Below are 27,363 nucleotides of genomic sequence, written 5' to 3' on the forward strand. Positions count from 1 at the left end.
TCTTCACTGGTATGATCTTTGGTCCTATGCAGACTGCAGTTTTTAAGTCTCATGTTTGGCATTTGTTTGTTGCTCTCTTGATGTGAGGCAGAAGTGTACAAATGGCCAAGAGGGAGGAGCTGGTGAGGCATACTTAAAACCTGACTGGACCCAAATGTGTACAAATTTATGGGATTCTTTTCAGAGTGACCATCAACACACTGGTCTAGCATATCTAACTCCTGCCAGCATGATTACAACTGGGTAAAATTGATATGACTTAGTAATATATGTTCAACCTTTTCAGAAAGCTAGAGTAAGTGTTGATGTGTATAAGTGATTTTTGCTCCTGCCACACTCTTTTGGGAAACATTTTTCCAAAACAAGTGGGTCCCTGGTGATCCCGTTTTGGAAACATGGATCTGGTATCTGTCTTTAGCAGTAACTGTAATCCAGTATTGACAGTTGGCAGGCGTACTTCATAACAGAGTATTCACTCGTGCCAACAGCCCTATGTCCGCGGGATTGGGGAACAAACTGCAAAACTAAAAGCGTTGGCTATAGATTTGGAAAAAAAGAGAGGAAAATACAAAATTTTTCAGGGAGAATGAGATTAGGAAAAGCGGATAATCATCTCATCCCTGAGCTGAATTTATTTGCCATTGGAAAACAGCTGATAATAACTTGGCTGCTGTGCGGTGGCTAGGAATGGACCAGAAGGACAGTTATATATTTAGACAACTAGAGACACAGCGATAACATTTCATACTTGGCCAGGAGCTGTTTGTCAGAGATCTACCACTTGGAAACTTTTAACCAGACATTGTTGTAAGCCAAAGAACGATTATTTCACTACTGGGTGCATTTTTTTCAAACCCTCCTCCACTTCTCCACCTATCTATCTGATCTGGTCGGATCCAGTCAGGGTAAATCAGACGTCTTGGTGCGAGATAATCGGCAGCTGATGTGAGTCAATGAGGCGGAGATGCGGGAGGACAAACTCAGCGACTGCAGGTGCGTAACCAGTGAGCAAGAGGAGGACGAGACGGGGGAGCAGACAGAATAAAGAGGGTGGAGAGGCGGACAGCAAGCGGAGAGGGAAGGAGGTCAATAAAGCAGAGTCACTTCCCAGCTGTTCGCTATGGAAACGGGGCAGAGCGCGCAGGTCACCGACATGGTTGGAGAACACTCCCCTGCAGTGTGCGTGGTGGAGCGGGACAGGGACCGGGAGAGGGGCGAGGTGTCCAGCCCCTGCCCGGCGGCCAAGCAGCGCTCTCTGCGGGTGGTTTACGTCCTGAATGACGGGCTGAAGTCGGTGATGGCCAGCAGTCCGGAGTCCGGAGCTCTGCAGTGTCTCCAGAGGGCCTGCGACTCGGAGAGCGCGCTGCTCACCACCGTCACCTTCGGAAGGCTGGACTTTGGAGAAACATCAGTGCTGGACAGCTTCTATGATGCAGGTGAGTTACAGTCCGGCCGCATATGGTTTGATCACTGGCAGGTGAAAATAACTGATGCATGATACCAGCTGTTCGGGCAAATCGAAACTAATTTTTGTGTGCATAGACACATGACTGTCACCCAGAAGACACGAGTTGCCCTCGTATGCAGCACGGTGGCAACTTTAAAGACTTTACATAGTTTCATAATGCAACAAAAGTGGGATACGCTACAGTTTCTGTATGTCATTTGTATCGGCGTAAAAAGGGCTTGAAAATAATTCAACATCAGTAAAAAAAAAAAGAAAAAATGAATATGTCATGCAGATATGGTCTAATTCAGTCTGGCTGTGGCCAATATAACGCTGGGAAAGGATCTTTGAAGCTTGCTGATGTAGAATGAAGTCTCAAGTTTAGCTCAAAGATGTTATAAAGACACAAATACTGTGGTCTTGCGCAATGGTTCGGGACTTTTGTTCAGCAGTCAATACAGCATGCGTGTAAATTAAAGGTGTTTTCTTCCCAATGACTGAGAAATTATCGTCAGAAATACAATATTGTGTATCCCAGCACATAATACGTTCTGTATGTTAGCAATCTATTTTTTCTTTCTTTCAAACATTGCCCCATCTGCAGAATACAGTGTTTTTATTGCTCCCGCAATCTTGGCTGCACTATTTTAAGCCCAAGTATCCATGAAGGATGTAATGTTGGTAGTGGATGAAGAACTCCAAACCCATTACTTGAGTAGATGTACCAAAAGAAATATCAAATACTTGAATTACAGTACAGGTCCTGCCTTTACAGCACATTCTCATTCCCAACACTTGACATACCGAGCCCCTTGTGTTGATTTTCAGTGCACGGGTATCCTTTTTCATCAACTTCATCAGCACACAGAGAGTCAATTTCCATTAATCCTTCTCTGCTGCTCCAGTTGTAAACAGTGACAGGAAAACACCATTCAATGGTGCTTGGTTATCAACAAGTAGCACAAACAGTGTAAGAAGGGCGAAAGGAAAGATCTCTGACGTGCAAGCTTTTGACTCATGTTAAAGTCCAGCTTTGAGAGGATGTTTTCACTTCCTTTTTTTCTATTAGTTGTGATTTCTACTTCCTTCACTCTACTGGGGTACTACTTTGTTTGCTGATAAAATTACTTGGTTAAGGTTTGTAAAACAGCCAGGTTCTGTATTCAAATACACAATAAAACACTAACTTTTTTCTCTGGAAAAGCTTTGTGAGTTTGTCAGGAAGGTTTCTATGGAGAGATATTCTGATGTCTTCAGGACCAAAGGTCAAAGTAAAACAAGAGGCAGGAGACTATCGTCTTTAGACGACAATGTGTACTTACTTACTGTGTACAGAGTCATAGCCAAAGATTAAGAACAAAGAAGCCATTTTTCTTTTTATACGTGCATGCATTTAGACATGCATGCAGAGCAATATGTCTGTCTTCAGGTTCTATTTTTCAACTTTTTTAAGGGTCTCCTAGACTTTCTGGAGCTTAGCTGACATATATGAACACATAAATATCAAAGGTAAATACCACGTCACGTCACTAACTTCTGAAACCCTGCACGTCCAAAAGTGACAGTTTGTGTTTAAAACCAATGCTGCAGCTTCCTGACCACGTGCCGGTATGGGACGAGTTGTTGGCTTTCAGAATGTTAATAAAGCAACGTGAGATATGTGGATAGGCCTGTTTAGTAGAACCGTGAACAACTGTTTTTTAAAGCTAAAAAAGGTTCATAACCACTGTGATTTTAATGCAACATCTCAATCTGAAGAGTAACAAGCGGTAGAGCAAAGTTAGTGATGTAAAAAGTGTTGTTTTGTCCTTTTTTTGCTCTAATTTATACCACAAAAGATAAAGTATAACTTATTTTTAAACCTTTTCAGGTTTGATTGTTAAACGCTGATTGTTAAAGTTTCAAAGGGATTACAACTTAGAACTGATATTTAGATCAGTGATTACCCTACAGTCACCGCCCCATCAAATAGTTCTTCCTTTCTTTAGAAAAACATCTATCAACATAATGAAACCATAAGCAGCAGAATATTGTATTGTAATCCCAAATAGCACCAGGTGACCTTTACCCTTTACTCTATCTCTCTAACATGATGACGTGTAATTGATTTTCAATTTAACTATTTATTGTTACTATTAACTAGATAATAGTGTGACCTACGTCACCCCAAAGGGTGTATTTACTCAGAATCAAAAGTTTCACAGCTAGTTTTCATTCACCTGATTTATCATTCGATTCGGAAAAACAAACACCTTTAATAGCTCCCTCTTGGATCAGTGCAGCGAAACCGGAGCTTCTCTTGAAACCCATTAATTGCCAGCTATTTATATCATGTGATGTTGCCCAGACCTCTGCTGCAGACAACATGGGCATAGACAGAAGTTTGAGCTGCACAAATTCACAGGCCTGGTGGCTCTGACGAGGCTTTCGACTTGTCAGACCAGCTGAAACAATGATACAGAACAATCCAGTCGATGTTGATGCTTTAATAACCTGAGCTTTTCCTGCCGTGACATGTAAAGAATGCAAACAGCGGATGGATTTCTGTTTAAGTGAGTGCAGACATGTTGGGACTCCCAAAGAGAAAACTCGTGGAGGATTGTACTGACTTCGATCAAACAGAATAGATATATTAATAAGCAAAAAGATGGTTCTTGAGAACTGCAAACAACACTATTAGTGGGTGGATTTTAGTGTTTAATTGACAAAAAAATGAAAAAATGTATTCAGATGGAAATATATTACATACTATTTATGTATTTAAATATTTTACATCCATACTTGGTTCATGTAACACAGTTAGACTGAAGTAAATTAGTCTTTTTGGTTTTCTTGTACCTATATTTAGTGGAACTTCCCAAGTCTACATATCAAAGTTTATTTGCCTAAGATACTGAAAATGTGCTTTGAGTGGTCAGACAGACTAAATAACGGTTATATAAATAGATATAGATATAGATGGTGAAATGGTTTCGCAAGCAGCTTAGTAACTCCAGATCAGGTGTGGTGGGTGGAAACAAAGTTTTTCTCGACAGATTTCAAGACTCAGCAGCACATCTTAGAAACAATTGGAGAATTATTTTGAGTTATATACGACCAGTTGACCACCTAAATGAATAAGGACAAAATAAGGTAGTCTTTAACAAATGCTTACCTGCCTTGGTAATCCTGTGCACTATATCAAATTTTGCTTGACAGCCTCTTCTTCACGCTTAGTCAAAACAATATCTCTGCTCTCACCCTGCAACCACACGTTCTGGTTTATTCTCAAAAGAACACGAATAGATGGGTTTCCACTGTCATTTTCAATTCTCATTTAGAAAATTGATAAGAAATGGTAAATGAAAACTGGAAAAATTGGAAAAACGAAAACTTTGGGGTAATGGAAACTACTTTTGCAAATTATGGCCGACCAAGAAACATTTTATTCAAGCTCGCTGTAAGTGCTGTGCTTGCTGGCAGACCATGTGCATGTATTTTTTTCCTTGAGATGTCACTGAAGCTGAAAAATGTGGTTCTTCTGGTCTGCACATTGTTTACCGCTCTTACTGTCTTTGCACACACAGCTATCATCCAATCGTGTGTAATTCTGCAAGCATTCATATGAAACAGTGTACCTTGGAATTTGCTTTGCTTTTTGATTTTGTAGGAAGCAGTGGGCCTTCATAGTCCTGCAGGAAGCTTGAAGCTGCTTCTTCTTCTATTTTTGCTGTTTAAACAGCTCGAGCTATCCCGGTTCAAGTGTCTCCTCATAAGCTTTGAGAATATGAACTTTAAGACCTTTGTTTATGTTGTTGGCCACCGTTGCTTCCTCTTTCCAGACATTGCAGTTGTGGACATGAGCGATGTGTTTCGGCAGCCCTCCTTGTTTTACCACCTGGGTGTAAGGGAGAGCTTTGACATGGCCAACAACGTCATCCTGTACCATGACACCGACCCCGACACTGCTCAGTCATTGAAGGTAGACATGCACACGCCTCTCTGAGTCACTTGTCAGTGTAATCAGAGTTTGAGGATGCCATTCCTTCATACTGCCTAAGAACAAAGTGAACCACGGAGTTATTTACAGACTCCTGTGTGTGTGTGTGTGTGTGGGGGGGGGGGGGGGTACAGTCAGTCCTGCAAGCTGTTTGAAATACACTGTGTAGCTGTGTTGCAGGGTCTTAAATCCATCACATGCTTTGTTTTATTTTCTTACAGGACATGGTGGCACAGAAAAACACAGTGAGTTTCTGTATGTGTGTTTGTGTGTGTGGTTCACAGTGATTTATGTGTGCACACTGTCTCTTACCATTTCTAGGAATAATATCCATGACCAAGTGCTGACTGTCCTCTTGCTTGAAATGCATTCAGGAATGCAGCTCTACATGCTTTCCTTCTGTCACTCCTCTTTCTGCCTCACAAACTCTCACATATATAAATGGACACGCTTGGCAGGGTACTGATATAGTTTTTCCTTGAAATGAAGAAATGTTTAACGTATGTGTGTTGTCTATTTATGTGTTTGTATGTGTTTCTGGGTATTTGTGGAGTAGGCCTCTCGTCCGCCAGCGTTAGGCTTTCCCTGGGTTCAGTTGCCTCCAGAATACAGAGGCTCTGGACTGCGAAATAAAGTAGGTACAGAACCAGGCCTGCACCAAAGCATGCTGGCAGATAGTTGATACTAACAATCAAGGAGCTGAAGCTGAAAAACAATCACCTCCCCGTGGGATGTTGTGTGAATGATACATTGCATTTATGGTGCTATGCAAACGTTTGGAGCCACCCCTCGTTTGTTTTTTATATTGGCAGGAAAACAGGAAATAGGTGCATAAATGTAAATACAATAAATAAGGCAAAAGCAGAGTTTGTACACTTCTAATGAGCTTTCAAGTGAATATTTGGTCTGAGCTCCTTTATTCTCCAACACAGCCTGAACCCTCTTAGACAAGCTTTCTGTCATTTCTTTAAGGAGTCTTCAGGAATAGTTCTCCAGGCTTCTTGAAGGACATCCCAAAGCTCTTCTTTGGATGTGGGCTGCCTTTTGTTCCGTTCTCTGTCAGATGATCCCACACTGCTTCAATAATGTTGAGGTCCGGGCTCTGGGGAGGATTCATCCCTCCATAAGACCTGTTGCCACTGATTTTCAGTCCACTTCTTGTGTCATTTGGCATGGCTTGTGTCATGATCACAGCTATGAAAATGTGGATATAACAAATGTGTATATACTTTTCAGCATGATTGAGATTTAAACTGAAGCAAAGGTGAACATACTTGCATCCAATCTTAAAAACGGCACACAAACCTGCTTGTGCTAACCTGCTGATTATGTCAAAATGTTAACTGCCCTCTCATATTTGCATTATCTGTCCCACCTCCCCCCATTGTCTCTCCTGCTAGACTCCCTTTACATCTGCCATCAGTATCTTGCATGTGTGTCTAACTGTTAACTAAATGCATTGCATTTGCAACTGCAGGCTTTTAAAAGCTCCCATGGTATCCAAATCTAGTACTATTTAAACTGTACTAAAATGAACTCTCCTCTTCTTGGTCTCTAGGCATCCAGTGGTAACTACTACTTCATCCCCTACATAGTGACTCCTAGCCATGAATATATGTGCTGTGAGAGTGATGCCCAACGCAGGGCCAGCGAGTACATGCAGCCCAGTTGGGACAACTTGTTGGGACCGCTGTGTGTCCCCCTGACCGATCGCTTCACCAGTCTGCTGAAGGATATCCATGTAACATCCTGGTAAGAGAGCAAAGCAACTTTAATTTCTAAATGATTCCTTACAGTGTTTTTAGTTTTATCAAATTAAAAACTAGAGTATCTGTTGGATAGTGATGAGACAAACATTCAGACAATTTGCTTAAGAGAAATACAAACACAACACTGTAAAAATACCATTACAAGTAAACCCAATTAGGCAGTAAGTCAGAATATTACGCAAACACTTCAGTTCTCAGAAGATTTCAGACCTTTTTATGAACTTAAACAAATTTTCTCTTTTTTTGTGGCAACTTGAGGAAAGAAAGAGAAAACGTAGAAATCTGCAGAGTTTCCCTGCATCGTTGCAAATCAGTGGCTCTAATTTTCACTTTATCATCTTTGTGCAGCGCATCTTTTAAGGACACCCTGCTTAACGACATCAGGAAGGCTAGAGAGAAGTACCAGGGAGAGGAGCTGGCCAAGGAGCTTTCCCGTATCAAGCTCCGGATGGACAACACAGAGGTCCTAACGCAGGACATCGTCATGAACCTGCTGTTTTCCTACAGAGACATACAGGTAAGAACATGGCCTTTGTTTTGGAAACCACGAGCCATCATCAAAGTTTTACTTTTTAATGCAGATTGTATGTCATTTATTTTAGAAAAGCATTGTCTGCTGTGAATGTTGTACTTGCATGGTCATAAAGTTAAAAAAAAAAAAGTAGTAATTTGTTCTCTTTATCTGACCAACAGGACTATGATGCTATGGTAAAGTTGGTGCAGACTCTAGAGATGCTGCCAACTTGTGATCTGGCCACTCAGCCCATGATCCAGTTCCACTATGCCTTCGCCCTCAACAGGTACAAAACAGCTGGATTTAAAAAAAATTTACTTTAAAAATGTACAATGGATAACAAACTAACAAAACAATTGTAATTGACCCAATGTGTGACTACTGAAAATTCATTATGTCTAAACGTTGAAGTCTCTTTTAGCTTTTCTAGGTACAATTTAGAATACAGAAAAATCCTTCTTCAGTAGCTCATCCAACAATAATTCAGCTGTCAAGTTAAACCTCACAGTCATCCTTTTATGTAGGTTTATGTATCTGAATGTTTGCAGGAGGAACAGTCCTGGAGACAGGGAACAGGCTCTTAAAGTGATGCTCCAGGTGCTGCAGTCATGCGAACATCCTGCTCCAGACATGTTCTGCCTCTGCGGACGAATCTATAAGGACATTTTCCTCGACTCAGACTGCAAAGACACTATAAATAGAGACAAAGCCATACAGTGGTGAGAACACATAAATGCAACTCTTTTTCATCGTATTATCTTCCAGGGTGTTCATACGTGTTTCTCTTTCCACCTACAGGTACAGGAAGGGCTTTGAACTGCAGCCTACTCTCTATTCTGGGATCAACCTCGCCGTCCTCCTCATAGTTGCTGGCCAGCAGTTCGAGAGCTCCATTGAACTAAGAAAAATTGGTGACCTTATTTTTGATTACCTTAAAGTTGACTCACAATAGCATAAAGGCTAATTTGTTTCACTTCTTTGTGCTACAGCTTGATCAGATATAAAAAATGGGTTAAATGGTGTGTTTTGGTTGATGTTAAAAGAAATGACAGGCCCGGTAGTTTTTATTAATCATGAATAATCATATCCCTGTAGGTGTGAGGTTGAACAGTCTGCTGGGACGCAAGGGTTCCTTGGAGAAAATGAATAACTACTGGGACGTGGGCCAGTTCTTCACTGTTAGCATGCTGGCTAGCGATATCCCTAAAGCTACTCAGGCTGCTGAGAAGCTCTTCAAACTGAAGCCACCTTTATGGTACAGCCTTTGCATTACAAAAAATGTATATATATTATATGTTCTCCACTGTTATGTATTGAAGCACATTGCATTCACAGAGGACAGCCTATCTTTTGATTTGGTAGAAAGGGGCAATGACACAAGCTGATTTATAGAAAGTGTTTATATCAATAGTGGGGTTTCAGTTTTGCTTTACAACAAACTTTGGGAAAATGGACATCGAGAGCTTGTTAACTGGAACGTCCTTAACTGTAAATATAAGATAAAGTTTCCAGTTTTTTCTTATATGTCAATGCAATGTGCCTTATTGTTATGTTGCAGCATCCTACTCCTGAAATATAAATCTAAAAAAAAGGACTAAAAAACACAACAAAATTTTTGGTTAAATTGTATTTTCTTCCAGGTATTTGCGCTCCGTTGTGCAGAACCTGCAGCTGATCCAGAGGTTTAAGAAGCAGGCGGTGGAACATTCGCCTCAGCGAGAGAGACTCGACTTCTGGATGGACATTATAGTCGAAGCCACGCAGCGCACCACCAACAGACTGCGGTTTCCTGTACAAACGCACAATGACCACACAAGCTCAAATATGCATTAAGGGATGTTCAAATACACAATCTAATCTATCTGTTTTTTTTCTTTCTTTCACAGGTGTTGATTCTAGAGCCAACCAAGATTTACCAGCCCTCCTATGTGTCAATTAACAACGAGGCTGAAGAAATGAACGTCTCTATCTGGCATGTTTCCCCTGCTGAAACAGTGAGAATGTTTTCTTCCTATACATACATGTTGTTCCCTTTTTATCCGATATAGGATTCTAGCTGCTCAGCAGACCTGGGTCCTCTTTGCTGTATTTTGTGTTTCATGATGTCACAAATGAGACTTTTATTACAAGGCCATGCTGTTGTAATAGATGCAGTATGTGATTTAACATTGTCGTGCTGAAATATGAAAGGCCTTCCCTAAAAGACAACAACCTGTATATACCTTTCAGCATTGATGGAGCCTTTTCAAATGTGCAGGTTTCCAGTTCCATAGATACTAACGCACCCCCATACCATCAGAGATGCAGGTGCTGATAATAAGCTGGATGGTCCCTCTCCTCTTAGTCCAGAGGATGCAGCATCCATCATTTCCAAAAGGAATATCTGTTCATGAGAATACTGTCTGAAGTGTAAAAGCATAGCACAGTTAATCATGTTGCAACAAGGGGACATCTACATACAGAGGCTGTGATGCAAATGTTCAAAGATACTAAGTTCTAAACAAGCTTTTATAGGGTAAACAGACGGGGGCTTGCATTTCGTTTACACGAGTCGTGAGACATTCCCTTCTGCCCGTCTGGGGGCAGGCAGCGGTGTTGATTATGCAGAGCCTGTGGAATATCCTCTTATTGGAGCAGACAGTGCCGCTGATACCACCAAGGCTGTAGGACATTCCCTTCTGAGAGCACTGAGAGCAGACCGCAGCGACCTCCGAGTGCAGCTGTTATTTTCATGCATAGGTACAATAGTGGCAACAAAAGCAGTAACACAGAAGTAGAAATGATTATGAATATGTGAGCATAAAGGATAAAAAATGATTGGCACGGTGAACTGTGCTCACAAACAATGATTTCTGGAAGTCTTCCAGAGCCCATCCAATGTTAATTCCAGTCTGTTTTTAAGGCAGTGCTGCCTGAAGACCTGAAGATCTCAGGTATTCAATATGGATTTTCAGCACCTTGTACACAGAGATGTCCCCAGATTCTCTGAATCTTTTGATGATATTATGTCCTGTAGATGAGGAACATTATTCCAAATTTGGTCCACATTTGGTCTACCCAGTTTTTAGCAAATTGCTGAGCCTTTGCCCTTCTTTACATCTTTCCATAAACAATCATATTACTCACCTGTTGCCAATTAACCAAAGTAGTTGAAACATGTTCCTTCAGCTGTTTCTTGGTCGCTGCACTTCCATTTTCAGCCATTTGTTGCCCGCATTCAGTTTTTTTTTAAGACGTGTTGCTGCCATCAAATTCATGTCATTTCAACATTTGATATGTTTTCTGTGTTTAATTGTGAATAAGATATTGTTTTATGAGATGTGTAAATCATTGTTTTTATTTACATTTCACACAATATTCCATCAACTCTTTTGGTCCCTTCACTGGTTTTGAAATGAAACATGAGTGATTCCAACTGCTTTGATCCAAATACGCACGAGGTGCAAGATTAAATGATTTGTTTTCATTACAGAAGGGGATCCATGAGTGGAACTTCACTGCTATGTCAATCAAAGGCATTAGGTATGGATAAACAGACACGAAAGCTAAAAATTAAGGCTATTCAAGGATGATTTTAGGTTATTAATGTGACTAGTGTGGCTCTACTGGTATTACTTTGTACGTTTTGTCAAGATTCAGTTGGACAAGGGATTACTCACACAACATATTGGATTGGGGAAGGTGCAAGCTCTCTGCAGGTGCATGAATAATAACACATTTCTTGTCAAAAATAGCTGGTGGAACAGATTCAGCCACCTGGAACTGCATCACCAATTGGTGCAACGTGCCACCTGATCTAATTGCCCTGGATAGTCAAGACAGTGACTTACGATGCAAAGCCACAATTACATAATCATTGTAACATGAGGGGCTTAGACAAAAAAAAAACAAATAAAGCTAGGGATCTAAGAATAGACAAAATGTAACAGAATATATGTGACCCAAGATTGCTTATGGTAGCTGGCCAGTACCATTGGTGAGAGGACTGAATGAATATTAATTATGAGTATAAGATAAAAACAACACTGATTTGTTGATTTGCTGCTTGAAAAAGATACCATATAAGCTACCTTACATTTGAACTGTGATATGGGACTTAATTAAAATCTCTGGCCACTCTGTCTGCAGTATCAGTAAGTTTGATGAGCGCTGCTGCTTCCTGTACGTTCATGACAACTCTGATGACTTCCAGATCTATTTCTCCACCGAGGAGCAGTGCGGTCGGTGAGGACACACACCTCTAGATGTGTCTGTGTAGGTGTTTGTGTTTGTTCAGCATGTATGTGCGGTTGTGACCCGCGGGCCACGAGCCTAAAATAACTTTAATGATATTTATGCGCGGCGGTGTGCACCAGGTTCTGCTCCATGGTGAAAGAGATGATATCTGATGGCACAGGGAATGCTGTGGAGCTGGAAGGGGAGGGTGATGGAGACACGCTGGAGGTCAGTGTTCTCTTTTTGTAAAACAATGTCTTACAGGTGTATTATTTTTACATGAATTACCAAGATTTGATGTTTGTGTGTGTACTACAGTACGAGTATGACACCAACGAGACTGGTGACAGAGTGGTACTGGGGAGGGGAACTTATGGAGTGGTGTATGCTGGGAGAGACCTGAGCAACCAGGTTCGAATCGCCATTAAAGAGATCCCTGAAAGGGACAGCAGGTATGTTCACGGCCAGAGACACATTCAAGGTTTGATACACAGTGTCATTATTTACTGAGCAAAAATGAGCGGACAGGTGCTGCTAATCAATGCACTGATTAATTGATCATCAGTAAGTGGGAGCACCTTCAGGTGTGTTTAAACACAATGCCAAGGAGGAAAGACACCAGCAATGATCTGCCCATCAATCTAGGAGGAATATAAGGTCATTTCCAAACTATCTGGAGTCCATCATTCTACAGAGAGAAAGATTATTCTTTTTATTTATTATTAAGTGGAAAACATTCAGGACAGTCAAAGTCCAGACCTCAACCTGAGTGAAATGCTGTGGTGGGACCTTAAGAGAGCTGTGCATAAATCAATGCTGCAAACCTCAATGAGCTGAAGCAACGTTGGAAAGAAGAGTGGGAAAAAGTCCTCCACAGCGATGTGAGAGACTGATAACGTCACACAGAAAACCATTAGTGCAACTTACTGCTGCTGAAGGTGCTTCTACAAGCTGTCGGATCATGGAGTGAACTTCCCTACATGCTGCTTCTGCATTTTGGTTCAGTTTAATAGATAATGACACGGTTTGAAATATAATTTGTTATTTTATTGATTTTGAGCCTTTAAGACGATCTTTTTTTGTCTTGATATGGAAAAACCTACAGAAGTTTGCTTTGTGGCTAAACCAAAGAAACAAAATGCAGTTTGTCTTCTGTTATCTTTCCTTCCTGTGTCTCAGATACTCACAGCCCCTTCATGAAGAAATTGCCCTTCACAAGTACCTGAAGCACAGGAACATTGTTCAGTATCTGGGTTCTGTTTCTGAGAACGGATACATCAAGATCTTCATGGAACAAGTGCCCGGAGGTAAGTTTTGTAAAAACTATTACTTTGGACTCTGTAACCTTACTAATAAAATAATTAACAGATAGACAGGAAGTAATTCAAACAGCCCAAATGTACAGTAAATCAAACATTCTCTCGTTTATGGCAGTGCTTCTCAGTTAATTACAACTTCAGGCTCCCGAGAGACAAATAGTCCGTTTCAGAGATCGATGCTTGTGACCTCTCGGTTAGCGGGCGGTCTCTCTAACCGCTTGGTCATCTTCCCATTTCATGATAGGTTTTGGACACTCCTTGTCTCCTTTCTCCAGGAAGCCTGTCTGCATTGCTGAGGTCAAAATGGGGTCCTTTGAAGGAGGCTACGATCATCTTCTACACCAGACAGATCCTGGAGGGGCTGCGTTACCTGCATGAGAACCAGATCGTCCACAGAGACATCAAGGTACTGATATCCACTCTGAATGTTAGACACTCTCTGACCAACACAGTCATCGGATCCATCCACTGTAACCATTTCAGGCTATAGTAATGTCTGGATGAAGATTTTTGTGGTATTTTGGGGCCACTTTCGGTTCAAATGAACAGTAGACGGATCAACTGAAGGTCCAGATGCATCTCTCAGGTCCTTTGTTTCTCCTGGATTTTTTTCCTACCTCACTTCCAGATACTGTTCATCAGCTGTAGATAGTTTTTTTTAAGCCTGCCACTTCTTCTTTTGTCCAGTTTCCTCAAATTTAGCTGAAATATGCCAAATTAAATTTTTTTTTTAATTTTTTAATTTTTTAGACTTGGAGATGCAACTAAAGAAATGGGGAAATGGGAACTTTGAAACCCTGGAAGACGATTGCTTAAGACCAGTAAATATTTTGCTTCAAGCTGTTAGACTTTCTTGTGATGTTTTTAAAGAAATGAGGGGTGGTTCAACACTCTTACCGAGTCCTGTATACCCTGCTGCTTTCAAACACAGCATGCTTTTGGTACAGTGGCAGATGACATGAAAAGTTCCATCAGGGGGGAAAATGGGGGTTACGAACTGCCCCCTTACTGCATATAAATCCTTCTCTCTGTTGGTCTCTGTCTTCTACAGGGTGATAATGTGTTGGTGAACACCTACAGTGGCGTCTTGAAGATCTCTGACTTTGGCACTTCGAAGCGTTTGGCGGGAGTCAATCCCTGCACAGAGACATTCACAGGTAGCTAAAATCTCTGCCACAGCTTTAGTGGATTCCAGCTGTCGTCTTTAAACTTATTTTTATCTTTGAAATGCACTGACAGATTAATTAACTATAAAACGACCACGACAGGATTGCTGTGCCGCGATATCAAACACGGTGTGCTAGTGTTACTGTTGGCTACTGTTGAGCTTGGAAAGTAAATCCCAAATCAATCAAGAGATGGCATCTCTGATTGGGCAGTGCAGCACCACTACATGTGTTCTACAGCATGAAATTTGAATACTGTATCTTTCTTTATTTTAATTTATTTTCCTGATGTTATTGCCTGACCACATGAGACCTTATGAAATCATTAAAGATTACCTTAACATCACACTGCTTGAGAGCAAAATTCTGAGTTAAAATGTAAAAATCATCCACCTTCAAAACAAACAAAATCAATTAAAATTAAACGTAGAATGACTCGCAGGGCACCACGACTACACACAAGTTCCATCCAGTTCTACATAAACAGACAGCGATTCAGCTTGGACTGCATAAATGGAGTCATTGACATGCTGCGGTCGCAGGCTATGGGTGTAAATATCAAATGACCCTCGAAATGTCAAGAGCCACTATCAGCCTCTATGGAAACACTCAAAGACATGAGCGAATGAAGACATACACATTCATTGGCCATCTGGCCTCCTTCTGCAGCCACAGAGGTGTGTAATTAGATTAGCTAATCAAGCAGAGGCAGAAGGGTATTTACCTTTCATTAGGACGTGTATGTGTGTGTCTGCTTATCTGTTTCTTCTGCCCAGCTCTGACGCTCTCTTTATAGCTCTCGCTCGTAAATCTGCTGTGAAGTTCTGGCAGCAAAGATGGCAAACTGAAAAGTGAATCTGGAATACCTCTAATCTGACATCCAATCAAATTTGTATTCGAGTTGTTTTAAATGCATGTCTAAATCTGTTGTATAATCTGCCTCTGTGCTTCAAGGGACTCTGCAGTACATGGCTCCAGAAATCATTGATAAAGGCCCACGAGGCTACGGAGCCCCAGCTGACATCTGGTCTCTGGGATGTACCATCATAGAAATGGCAACTGGGAAACCTCCTTTTCATGAGCTGGGAGAGCCACAGGCAGCCATGTTTAAGGTAGACACTGACAGTCTTCCTTTGCAGATGTACTGGAAGCACAATTCCTCAATCTGAAGCCTGAAATCTTCCCCTCTAACATCTGGTTTTTCATATCCGAACTGTCTATGATGAAGTCTCTGTGGCTTTATTTTGCAGGTGGGCATGTTTAAGATCCACCCAGAAATCCCAGAGTCTTTGTCGCTCGAGGCCAAGTCCTTCATCCTGCGCTGCTTTGAGCCCGACCCTCACAAGAGAGCCATCGCCTCAGACCTGCTCAGAGACATTTTTCTCAGGCAAAACACAAAGGGCAAGAAGAGCAAGATCGCCTTCAAACCATCAGGTTGCATTCATGCCAATACACTGTTAGCTGCTAGGTAGCGCCCCCTATTGTTCTAAACTAAAACTGACCAGTTTGAATTGAGGAAAACTTCAGGTACTTAAAAGCAGGTTGTGCAAACTATAAAAATGACCAACATCTAAACGTACTAAATCTTTTACATGAGGTCAGCAGTTAATGTTTTCCTTTCAACAAAGTGATGTACAATATGAGGCCTTCAGAGAGCTTTTAATGACGATTGTGTCCCTTTCTACATGCTGTGTGAATATGTAAAAGTGTGCGAGTCATCACACTGAGTCTTTGAGTTGTCACCAAGCAGAATTTCCATGACGCAAATGTGGCGCTCTTTAGCTTTGTTATAAGTAGCGCATTTCACCAAAAATCTCAATGTAATTTGAACTGAAGAGCAGAAACATTTCCATCAAACAAAACAAAGAAATATTTAAAGGTGGTTAATTTCTACCTATTAAATTTTATTCTTGTACTGCACTCGAGTAGTTTAGTAGTTTTGCCCTTATTGCAGCCTTTCAGTTCAGCTTTTATCGGATAGTTCCTGTCTCTTTAAGACCCTTTAAGCCCACTCTCTCCTGATTGGACAGCTTCTGGAAGCCTGCCGAGGGTAGCCTGGAATCTGAGGTTTTTACTCACTGGGATTACTTTTACATATGTTCTGAATCTTGTTTAATATTAACCACCAACATTCTAACATAAAAGCAGAATATGACCCCTTTTTTTCAAATCTGAAGATAAATCCGTCTTTCTGGGAGCTCCTTCACTGAATGTTCAGATTTCTTCTGAGAATGCTGCCGTTACAAGTGAAATTCTGTAATTTCATACAGAATTACAAGATGCTAAACTTTATAGAAGTTGGTCAAGATTTATAAGGCACATCTTAATGTTTCACAGAGCAAGTGAAAGTGCAATTAGAGAAAATTGGCAGAGTTTAGATAAAGTACACGTGTTAGCTGTCATGCTCATGTGTGTTTCCTCCGTTTGTGTTGTCAGATTACATCCACAATGTTTCCATGCCGGTGCAGCTGCAGGGCGAAGCCGCCGGCAGCAGCAGCAGCGAACACGGCTCCGTGAGTCCAGACTGCGATGCCAAACATGACGTTTTCTTCCAGAAAAAGAAAAGCTCCGGCTCAGAGAACCTGCTCAAACCCCCCAACTCCAACTACCTGAGGCGAGAGACCGATTTTACATCACTTGTAGATGTCATAGCTATAAACTGAAATCAAATAAAATCCTTGTTCTCAGTGCGAACATAACACACAGATGTACAAAGTCTGGTACTAAAGTCGAAACAATGTGAAAATGTCCCTGCATGCGCGTGGGTGTATGAGGGCGTGTGTGTGTTTGGGTGGCAGGTGGCCTTTTTGTGCTTTGCTGCTTTTTACAACACTTTTATAATGAGGAAGGATAATGTTGTGATCTTCTGCTGGTTGTGTTTACATGCGTGCACATCCTGCTGGGCTGAGTCATGCTGTCCCTGCACTTCCCTGCGCACACATAGTCGCCAGGAGAGGCTTGTATCTGTACATAAACTGGACACCACACTGTTGTAAATCATTGGTGTAATTCTTGTTTTATATTGCCGCGAAGTCATAGAGTGTGCGTCTGTTGCAGTGTCCCAGATGAGAGCTCTGTGTCCGAGGACCGCAGTGCCCCCCCCTCGCCTGAGGACAGGGACAGCGGCCTGTTCCTCCTGAAGAAGGACAGCGAGAGACGGGCTATTCTGTACAAAGTGCTTAATGAGGACCAGGAAAAGGTCATGTCCAACCTCAAGGAAAATCATATCCAGGTCTGTGTGTTTTTGTACTTTTACTACTCATGTTTCAGCTCTTTTTACCCAAACTAGGTGTGAGAACTCGACCGCCTAATAAAGCCAGGATATCATTAAATGTCAAGCTGAGGACATCACTTGTGTTTCTGCCATTTTTGGTTTAAATTTAGAAAATGTGGATAACAAAGAGTGATCCAAGTCTTAACTTATTCACTGAGCATGGGAGAAAACAACCAGTCAGAGAAGGGCTTTAATTAAATTTTTTCATTAGTGTCAACAGCAGCCACTTATACAGTTGTCATGGTTACTAGCCCACGGCTGCATGACAGCCTCTTGTGCTGGGAGGAGCTTAAGAGTCTGAGCTCATGCACAGCAGAGAGGGAGGGAGGGGGAAAGACTTGCAAATTGCTTTTGCTTATATTTTCAAGCTTAGTTTTGTTGGAAAAATAGAGAAAACTACAGATTTTGTTTGAAGTTATAGGTATTCTGTTGAAAATAGCAGTTTAGGTTGTTATGTTAAAGCAGTCAAGGTGATATCCTTGACTAATATCAAGGTCAGTAAACTAATAAATTACGTATGTAAATATAGAAATTAAGTTTGTAAACTGGTGTCTTTTAACATCCAAAAAATATCCCCTGACTTACAACAGCTGCAACTAAAAAAAGGTCCTATATTGATCAAAGTTTCACCAAAATTGTTTGATTTCTTCCCAGATTAAAAGGTATACAATCGGAAATCTTCATATTATGATCATGAAAATGTTCATATTTGGCTTGAGGTGAATTCAGCATGGACCACCTCACTAGGGGTCCTGCATAGAAGAACTGCAGGGAAAATCTGATAAAAGCTAACAGGGTTTACTGTGATTTTGGCAGCCTGGCAGCAGGACAGGAGCCTGTATTTCCATGTACTACCAGGAGAGGGCGCAGGAGCTCCTTGAAAACCCTTCCCCCCATATCCCCAATGCTTGTTATCTTAGTAAAAGTAACATTACATAACACTAAAACCCACTCAGGCAACTGAATTAATGAGAGATTTTACACTTAAATAATGATATTTACAGTTTTAGCTCAGTAAGTCATTCTAATGCATTTCTGTTTGTATAACAGGGCAGTGAAGAGCTCCAGCTGTCTGTTGAACATATTAAGCAGATCATCTGCATCCTTCGGGACTTCATTCATTCTCCGGAGAGGCGCGTCATGGCGGCTACCATCTCCAAGCTTAAGCTGGACCTCGACTTTGACTCCACCTCCATCAATCAGATCCAGCTGGTGCTGTTCGGCTTCCAGGACTCGGTCAGCACAAACACCCACATTCAGGTTCACACACATATGCTGATTTGATGTCAGCAAGAAGGTACAAAACATCTGTGTCGCTTCAAAGACAGAAAAGTAGATTCAGAGGTTATAACCTGACCCATTACCTCAGTAGCTGTTCGGAGAGTAAAAGAGCACAATTATCACACTTTTTTATAATACTAGAACAATGTTTCAGAAAAGGGTGGAAACCGTAGGTCTGAGGACTTTAGTTAAATACCGAAAGTTCATCAGTTAATCAGTAAAAATTTTACTGTGAATAAAATCTACGAAATAGAGTAGTCCAGTTTTATGTGAAAGTTTGCTGTTTCTTTTAAAACTTATATAATCTTATGTCTTATATAATCTGTTTTATTTTCATATGACAGTAAAGAGAAACCTTCTAGAAAATTGGGCTAATTATTTGCTCTTTGGCTCTCCCTACAGTTGTGGGATGTGAAAGACCGCTGTCATCAAAACACATGCACATGTACAGCCATATACATGCATTTGTTGTTATGTTGAAGAGGCCACAAAGATGTCATTAAAAGCCCACAAAAGTCAAGTGAATATAAAGCACAGCTGTGTTGTACAGGGCTGGAAACAAAAGTTGTGAATTGCGATATCTCAACCCCTGGGGGCTGCAGGGCAGGGCAGGGCAATTTTAGATTTTATCTCTACACAAGTGACTTCTCATCAAAAATTCACCTAAATCACTTAATTTGACACGATGTAACCAGTAAAAAGTGTCCTGTTTTCAAGCATTGCTGTTCCTTAAAAAAAGGATATCCTGGCTCCTGTTCATAGCAGCTCTTCTTCTATGGTGCTTCAGCAGTCCTTTTTAAAAAAAAACAAAAACGTTGTCTCTTCCTTGCTTTAATAGCAGCGCTTTCAGGTATCAAACATATCTGTAAAGTACATGAGGAGAAATTAACTGTTGAGAAAACTTCAGCTATACAACCAAAAATAGTAGGTAAATCACATCCTATATAGACCTTTATTATGTTAAATATTTTATTGTCTCATACAAATTATTTTTATAATATGAAAGTAATCATGTGATTTCTATTTGAAGTTCATCTTAAAGCCCACTAAATGGTTAAACCACGCCACCTGCTGGCATAAACTGGTAGGCTACCTGCAGCGTCCCTGTATGAAGTCAGAAAACCACTAATGAATGGTGGATAAATCTGCCTATTTTGAAGGTTGTTCTGCTGCTTAAAAGACATAATATCACTGATTTAACATTAATTTTTCAACTTATTAACTAAAAACTGACAACTGTGATTGGGAACTTTATCGATGGTCTTTGTGGTCAGGTGCAGTCTGCATGGCAACGCTTGTCACAAGTCATGTGACCCAGTGTGCTTTTGACTTTAAATCTGAAAAAGTCATGAACAAGTCCTCTCAGCTGTAAAGTTACATTAGTTTTGCACCCTTACATGAAGTGTAATTGTGATGCAGTTGCCAAAAAAGGTCTTATAAATGCCAAGAAATCCATGTTTAATGTCACAAGTGTTTGGATCACCAACCAGGTGTTAGACTGCATTTTTGTGAGGACTGAAGAAGAGCTTTTAATCATTTAAATTGGCAGAACGCAGCAGAAAGTCTGCTGTTAGAAACATTTCATCTATTTGAAAATAGTTTTAAGAATGGGATTTGTGTCGATGTGGAAAGCTATTTGTAGAAGAGTCTATCTAAATATGTGTCTTGATGTTCTCAGGTGAACAAAGTCCTGAGGAATCATCACATTAAACCCCACTGGATGTTCGCCATGGACAACATCATCCGCCGAGCTGTGCAGGCTGCCATCACCATCCTCATACCAGGTAGACGATTCAGACTGCTGCAGCAAGAACTTTTGGCATTAGAAAAATAGGAATTGTACATTTTAATCCTATAGTTACATATTTTCTTGTAAAAATAATGTTTAAATATGGTGATATATTGTATTATAGCAGTAGGATACAAGTGAAAGTGAGGCAGACTTCAACAGTTTTGGCTTTGACCTCCAGAGCTGCAGACCCACTTCGGGCCGGCATCGGAGTGCGAGGGGGCAGAAAAGGATGATGAGGTGGATGAGGAGGAAGCAGAGTTTGGTCCCGTTTTAGCGCCACACTCTGACGACCCAGGAACGGTAGCTGACCCCGCCCACCCTGCTAACAGCACGACAAACTCCACCCACTCCCAAGAGCACCAGCGATCACATCATCACCTGGGAGTGCAGCTGGGGCGGCTCAAACAGGAGACCAACAGGTGCACGCTAACACACCAGTACAGGTTTTCTCCTTACTGTGGTTAAGGTGAAGTGGAAACAGCTGTTTCTGGGCTCATGTGGAAAATCTGCTGCAGGTTTGCTGACATCAGCGGATCGAATGGAATCTTAAATTCCTCTCATTTCTGAAACAGAAAGTCAAGGACAGCGAGCTCAGACATGCATCCATGACGTGAACAGGCAGTCGCTGCACAGCCCGCACAGTCGTGACAGTGAAAAATGCTGCGCGACCTGCCGACTATTTCAGTCTTTAACACAGAACACAGTTATTTTAGAAAATGAACAGGTTATTACCCACTGGAAAAGTGAAGGAATTAAAAATACAAACTGCAACACAAAAGTGACAGAAAAGTTGTCCTGAGGGACTTCATGGCATCATAACACGGAGGCTGTTTTCACATTTGTGGGTTCTGTCTGTTGAAGAAACCATGCTGCGGACATATTTAAAGAGCGATCTATCACGAGATAGCATGCCTCGATATTTACTTTCACGGTGACACTTCGGCCCTTCATTGCCATCCAAGAGAAACGCGCTGAGGTGAATGTAAGGAAGCAGTTGCAGAACTTATGAACATACAAGCACTGAGTAATGTGGAATATTGCAGGATACCATAATGTTTAAACACAGCCGTAAAACATATGACAATGAAATGATTTTAGAGACCATTGGAGGAGGAGATGGACTTATAAAACACTTTTATTTAAAGTATGGAAGCCTAATATTACGACTCAGCTCATAGGCTTCAACAAAAAATAAAGACGGAAGTTTGTTTGTAGGTTGTTTGTCCATTTGTGGCCTTATGATGGACAGGCGACCTGTCCAGGGTGTACCCTGCCTCTCGCCCGATGACCGCTGGGGTCGGCTTCAGTCCCCCCGCGACCTGACCCACGGATTAAGCGGGTATAGAAAAGGGATGGATGGATAGATTAAGCTATCTGATGCAACCTCAGCCCTTTTATTTTACAGTTGTATCTCTCTGCAGATGGTGTATTGAACCACTTCCAGACTAAAATATCTCACTTATGCCCCTCAAGGGATGGATCCCTCTTCATTCCCTAACTCTTCATGCAGCTTTACCTAGAAGGTGGAATTTCCCAGATGTGACTAATACCAATAACTCCCAATGCTTTGATAATGAGGCTTTTTTCTTATGAATGTTATTGTTGTGTTGTACTAGCAGTGTGTTTTTGCAGAATGTCCACATTCTTTGGTGGGTGGCACCTGTGAGTGGACATTGCCACTGTTGTCTGGTCACTGTATCACAGAGGAATGCAATGAGGAAATAAAAATGTACCTTTTAGCTATTAGAAGAAGGTCTCAGTTACAGCTTCAGTTTTTGTTAACATACTTTGGCTCTGAAACTAATTCTTAACCATGGAGCTCACTGTCCTGCTGTCAGGACAGAAACATGTGTCCTCATGGAGCAAACTGACTTGGAGGAGATGACAACTGACTTATAAAGCGACTTAAGTTAAATGAATTTCTTTGACATCAGATTTATTTTCAAATTAAACTTCAATTCTCTATTTTGACAACTCTTTGGATAATTTCAAAGAGGCGAGAGCTCGTCTCACGGACAGCTTCCTTTTGTGTTGTAGGATATCTTCTCACACTGTCCATGAGTTCATGGGTAAAAACGTCTCATGTCTGCACTTTATGGCAGCATTAGAGAGACAGTGTTTTCAACAAGTGAATCATTGTTTTGAATGCCAAAAACTATACCAAGCAAAAAAGAATCAGCTGTGTTTGGGCCTTCATAACCAAAGGAAAACAAAAGTTTATCTGCTTTATTGTGATACAATTTATGATCGTGTTTATTCCTCTTCTTTGGTAAATGATACAATTATTGTTGATAGACGTGGAAAGTTTAGCCAAAGTTTATGAATTATCGTACATTTTTCAGATTCACTTGTCGTCATGTAGCTTAAAATAGTTCCTCAGACCTGCAGTCTTTATCACCATCAACCCAGAACCCTTAAAGATAGGACGATTGTCTTAATCTACACATAATTCTGACCTTATCATGTTTTGTGTTATCAGTACTTGTTTGATTTTGGGTGTAGCATCAGAGTGGTTGCAGGGTGATATTTCCAGCTAATCGTAAGACTTGTGTTGGCTCTGCTCTCTAAGTTGTACAGCTGTTGGCTCTGTAACAAACACTGTAACAGGAGCTGCTCTTTGTACAGGCTGCTGGAGGAGCTGCTGCAAAAGGAGAAGGAGTACCAGCAGGTCCTGAAGGCCACGCTGCAGCAGAGGACTCACGACCTGGAGCTGGTCAGAGTCAGACACAGACCACCAGGTAGAAACACTGAGATATAATGTCTGGTAGAGCGCATTTTCAGGGACTTTAATATGTCTTTTTGAAAATTTGTGAAAGTAAGCCTGCGAAAACCATCTCTTTCACTCATTTTAGGTATGCAATGCTAAAAGTGACCATATGTTGTGGTATTACCTTTTCATATTTTGTCCTCTGTACCATCAAACGACCTCTCAACTACTTGTTAAAAAAGACATTTTTTCTGTTGCTTTTTTCTCAGTGCAGATATTTAAGGGTTGATATTGTACAAGTGAAAAACTTTAAAGATTTAAAGACTTCAGCTTGCTTATGATCTCGTTGCTGTTTTAATGACCACTGGAGACATTTTTCACGCGCTTAGATATTCCTCTACTCGTATGTCTAATAAATTGTTTTAACTTCCTGCAGCTTTTCTACAAGTAATGAGCCAATCAGCAAGTCACTTGTAGATATCTGAACCATCTAATGATGGAATTTAAATGCACATTGATGTCTTGGAAGAAGAGGACAATGAATGACTTTCCATTTGCCAACAAAAATTGCACCAGAGACCTTTAGAATAATTGCAAAGGTTTCAAACAATGCGTACACATTCTCTAAAACATGTACTATTTACATGTTAAGTCGTTGCCTTGGTTGCATGCTTCTAAGCTGATTTTCTTTTCCTGCATTCAATAAAAAAGGAGGAGGAGTTGCAGAGATGAACATAATCTACATGTTTTTGTTATTTGTGTCTGTTTTCATTTTGATTTTAAGTTGATTTAAGACTGATAGCTGGAAACAAAACAATGTTATCTTTATGTGGCTGACGCCTTCGTTCACCGGTTAAAAAAAGAATACAGACTAAAGTGCGGTTGTTAATGTGATTTGGTTCATTATTATTTGCAGTAATTACACTTTAAACAAAAATACTTGACACTATCTGATGCAAAAGACAAGTTGTCTTAATCATGGATGTCACGATATACCAGTATTGCTACATAAAAACATAAATACTGATATCACCTTGATAATACACATGTGATAATTTCATGATTTGATCTCAGCTAACAAAATAAAAGCATCATTAAATACAGAGTGGTTTTTGTTGCTTACTTCCGACTTTGAGTTTAATTGATTTTGCAAAAGAAGGAGACAAAAAAACCCAAAAGGACTCAAAAAACAAAGAGGAATCAGTCAAGTTTTTTATTCACATCATGATAATATGTAAAATATTACTAAATAATGTGACGGCCTAACTGGAAGCAATGTTTACAAGACATAAAAAAAGAAAAGAAAAATATATACACACACATGCTGATATATATATATATATATATATATATATATATATATATATATATATATATTAGCTAATTAATGAGCTAATGAAAACTCAAAAGAAAATATGGAGGAATTTCTATAATTAAACCATTCATTGCATCTGTGATAATATTACAATAATTCTCTTCATAAATTTAGATATTAAGGAGGTCGAAGTGACTACTTTTATTGTAAACCAGCTGCTTCTTCTTCTAGACATTTCACCTCCCTCCATCCTTCACATCCCAGCTGACCATGAGCCAGACAAGCTGCTCACTGATTGGCTGAAAGAGCAGGGGGCAGACGCCGACACTATAGACAAGGTTGACGATCTGTGCTCTTTCAAACTTTCCATCTTCGGCCTCCTTCTGCTGTTCTATAACTGCGTTCTGGAGTTGTAAACTAACAATGTGCTGTTGTTTTTTTGTATTCCAGTTTGTAATGGAGGAATACACACTGGCTGATATTCTTGATGACATTAGCAAAGACGACCTCCGCTGTCTACGTCTACGGTATCCCCACATCTTTGTTTTCTGTCTAAATAAAACCACATCAGGCTGCTGTTAGAGGCCAACAGGAAAAAAATACACATAAGAGTTTGTTTCTTTGACTTCTTAATCAAAGATAACAAACTTTTCTTCTTTTAGGGTTGACATTTACCTGTAAATGGTCACTGATTTTCTGATTGCTTCAAACTCCACAAGGCATCAGGCTATTTTGGGACAGAACAAGTAGTTTCAAAAAGATGATTTTATTAATAACTGATTTTGAGCTGCAGATATTGTGGTTTGATGCGGTTAAATCAAAGATAAAGTGACTTTTTGGTGATTTAAAGTAATTATGAGTTATTTAACATGCCTGCTAAAGTATCTGAAACAGGCCTTCCACTGAAAAGTTTAACTTTTACCCTATTAAAGAGAGACTTCTGTTATTCCCCTCAGGGGTGGAGTCCTCTGCCGGATCTGGCGAGCCATCCAGCGACACAGAGAGAGGGAAAGACTGACGAATGACAAATCCTCCAAAGATGATGCATGACTACAGCTTTAACTCCGATTTAGCAGGAAACATGCACACACTGACACATTACCAGCTCTGCATGGCCTTTTCTCCTTCCTCTGCCTGTCCCCACAGTGCCTTTTCATGTTGTAGTCTCTGTGTTTAGTGAACAGGACTGACTCAGTCTATCCAGTCCTCACTGATCAGACCAAAGCGCTTTAGTGCGGGCACTACTGTATGTATCTTGATTTAAGCGTTTCTGTGTGCCACAATGTGTTTGTGTTTGATATTTTTGAGGGTACAGTGATGTCTCACAACCTAAAAAAACATTGCGCAAGGACTTAAAACATCTGTGGTTTGATTAGAATATACACTCACCGGCCACTTTATCAGGTACACCTTGCTAGTAAAAGGTTGGACCCCCTTTTGCCTTCAGATCTGCCTTAATTCTTTGTTGCATACTTTCAAGAAGGTGTTGGAAACATAATAGCTTCAGGCAGCTGCTGCAGATTTGTCAGCTGCACATCTATGATGCGAATCTCCCGTTCCACCACATCCCAAAGGTGCTCTGTTGGACTGAGATCTGGTGACTGTGGAGGCCATTGGAGTGCAGGGAACTCATTGTCATGTTCAAGAAACCAGTTTGAGATGATATGAGCTTTGTGACATGGTGCATTATCCTGCTGGAAGGAGCCATCAGAAGATGGGACACTGTGCTCATAAAAGGATGGATATATCTATATATGTATATGTATACATATAAATGTATATACAAGGGCTGTCAAAATTAATTCATTGTAAATATATATATGCATACACACACATATTCGTTAATGTGTTAAATTTATAGAACATATTTATCGAATGTGCGCACGTTAATCTTGGGTAAAAAGCTAATTTTGTGCTAAAAGGGTAAAAATCCATTAATTGAGCTCTCAGAATTAATGCAACTTAACATGTCAGTAGAAATTTCCTTTCCTTCCCTTTCCCTTTACGCCTCTAATTCCACCACGACTGAAATCGAGACTCGTCAGACCAGGACAATTTTTTCCAACCTTCTATTGTCCAGTTCTGAGCCTGTGTCAACTTTAGTCTCAGTTTCCTGCTGTCAGCTGACAGGAACGACACCCGGTGTGGTCTCCTGCTGCTGCAGCCCATCTTCTTCAGGGTTCCACGCGTTGTACGTTCAGAGATGGTGTTCTGCAGTCCTTGGTTGGAACGAGTGCTTATTTGAGTTCCTGTTGCCTTCCTATCATCTTGAACCAGTCTGCCCATTCCCCTCTGACCTCTAACATCAACAAGGCATTTTCACTGCATATTTTCTCTTTTTCAGACCATTCTCTGTAAACCCCAGAAAATCCCAGCAGATCAGCTGATTCTGACATACTCAGACCAGCTCGTCTGGAACCAACACCCATGCCACGTTCTAAGTCACTTAAATCCCATTTCTTCCCCATTCTGATGCTCGTTTTAAACTTTACATGCCTAAATGCGTTGAATTGCAGCCATGCGATTGGCTGATTAGCTGTTTGTGTTAACAAGCAATTGAACAGGTGTTCCTAATAAAGTGGCCG

At 40.7% G+C, this 27,363-nt stretch overlaps 1 protein-coding gene across 1 annotated transcript; it reads left to right on the forward strand.

Moving 5' to 3' along the window:
- The first annotated feature begins 857 nt into the window (after positions 1-857).
- map3k15 (mitogen-activated protein kinase kinase kinase 15) lies at positions 858-27,363 on the forward strand. Its single transcript, XM_072378757.1, has 29 exons — positions 858-1,436; positions 5,269-5,408; positions 5,648-5,671; positions 6,985-7,178; positions 7,544-7,712; positions 7,889-7,995; positions 8,258-8,428; positions 8,508-8,620; positions 8,805-8,964; positions 9,350-9,500; positions 9,596-9,703; positions 11,182-11,231; positions 11,838-11,933; positions 12,065-12,152; positions 12,243-12,376; positions 13,104-13,231; positions 13,519-13,649; positions 14,295-14,400; positions 15,364-15,521; positions 15,660-15,843; positions 16,846-17,023; positions 17,467-17,641; positions 18,734-18,919; positions 20,643-20,748; positions 20,935-21,175; positions 23,382-23,494; positions 25,010-25,116; positions 25,229-25,305; positions 25,735-27,363. Exons 1-29 carry the CDS (start codon positions 1,121-1,123, stop codon positions 25,826-25,828), a joined length of 4,005 nt encoding a protein of 1,334 aa, XP_072234858.1. The 5' UTR covers positions 858-1,120; the 3' UTR covers positions 25,829-27,363.

Source organism: Leuresthes tenuis, unplaced genomic scaffold (genome assembly GCF_036924035.1).
Source record: "Leuresthes tenuis unplaced genomic scaffold, fLeuTen1.0.hap1 SCAF_24, whole genome shotgun sequence".
Taxonomy (NCBI): domain Eukaryota; kingdom Metazoa; phylum Chordata; class Actinopteri; order Atheriniformes; family Atherinopsidae; genus Leuresthes; species Leuresthes tenuis.

Coding starts and splice junctions, on each gene's coding strand:
- map3k15 (XM_072378757.1), top strand. CDS start 1,121: ATGGAAACGGGGCAGAGCGCGCAGGTCACCGACATGGTTGGAGAACAC. Junction 7,996..8,257: donor TATGCCTTCGCCCTCAACAG/GTACAAAACAGC, acceptor GAATGTTTGCAG/GAGGAACAGTCCTGGAGACA. Junction 8,621..8,804: donor CATTGAACTAAGAAAAATTG/GTGACCTTATTT, acceptor ATATCCCTGTAG/GTGTGAGGTTGAACAGTCTG.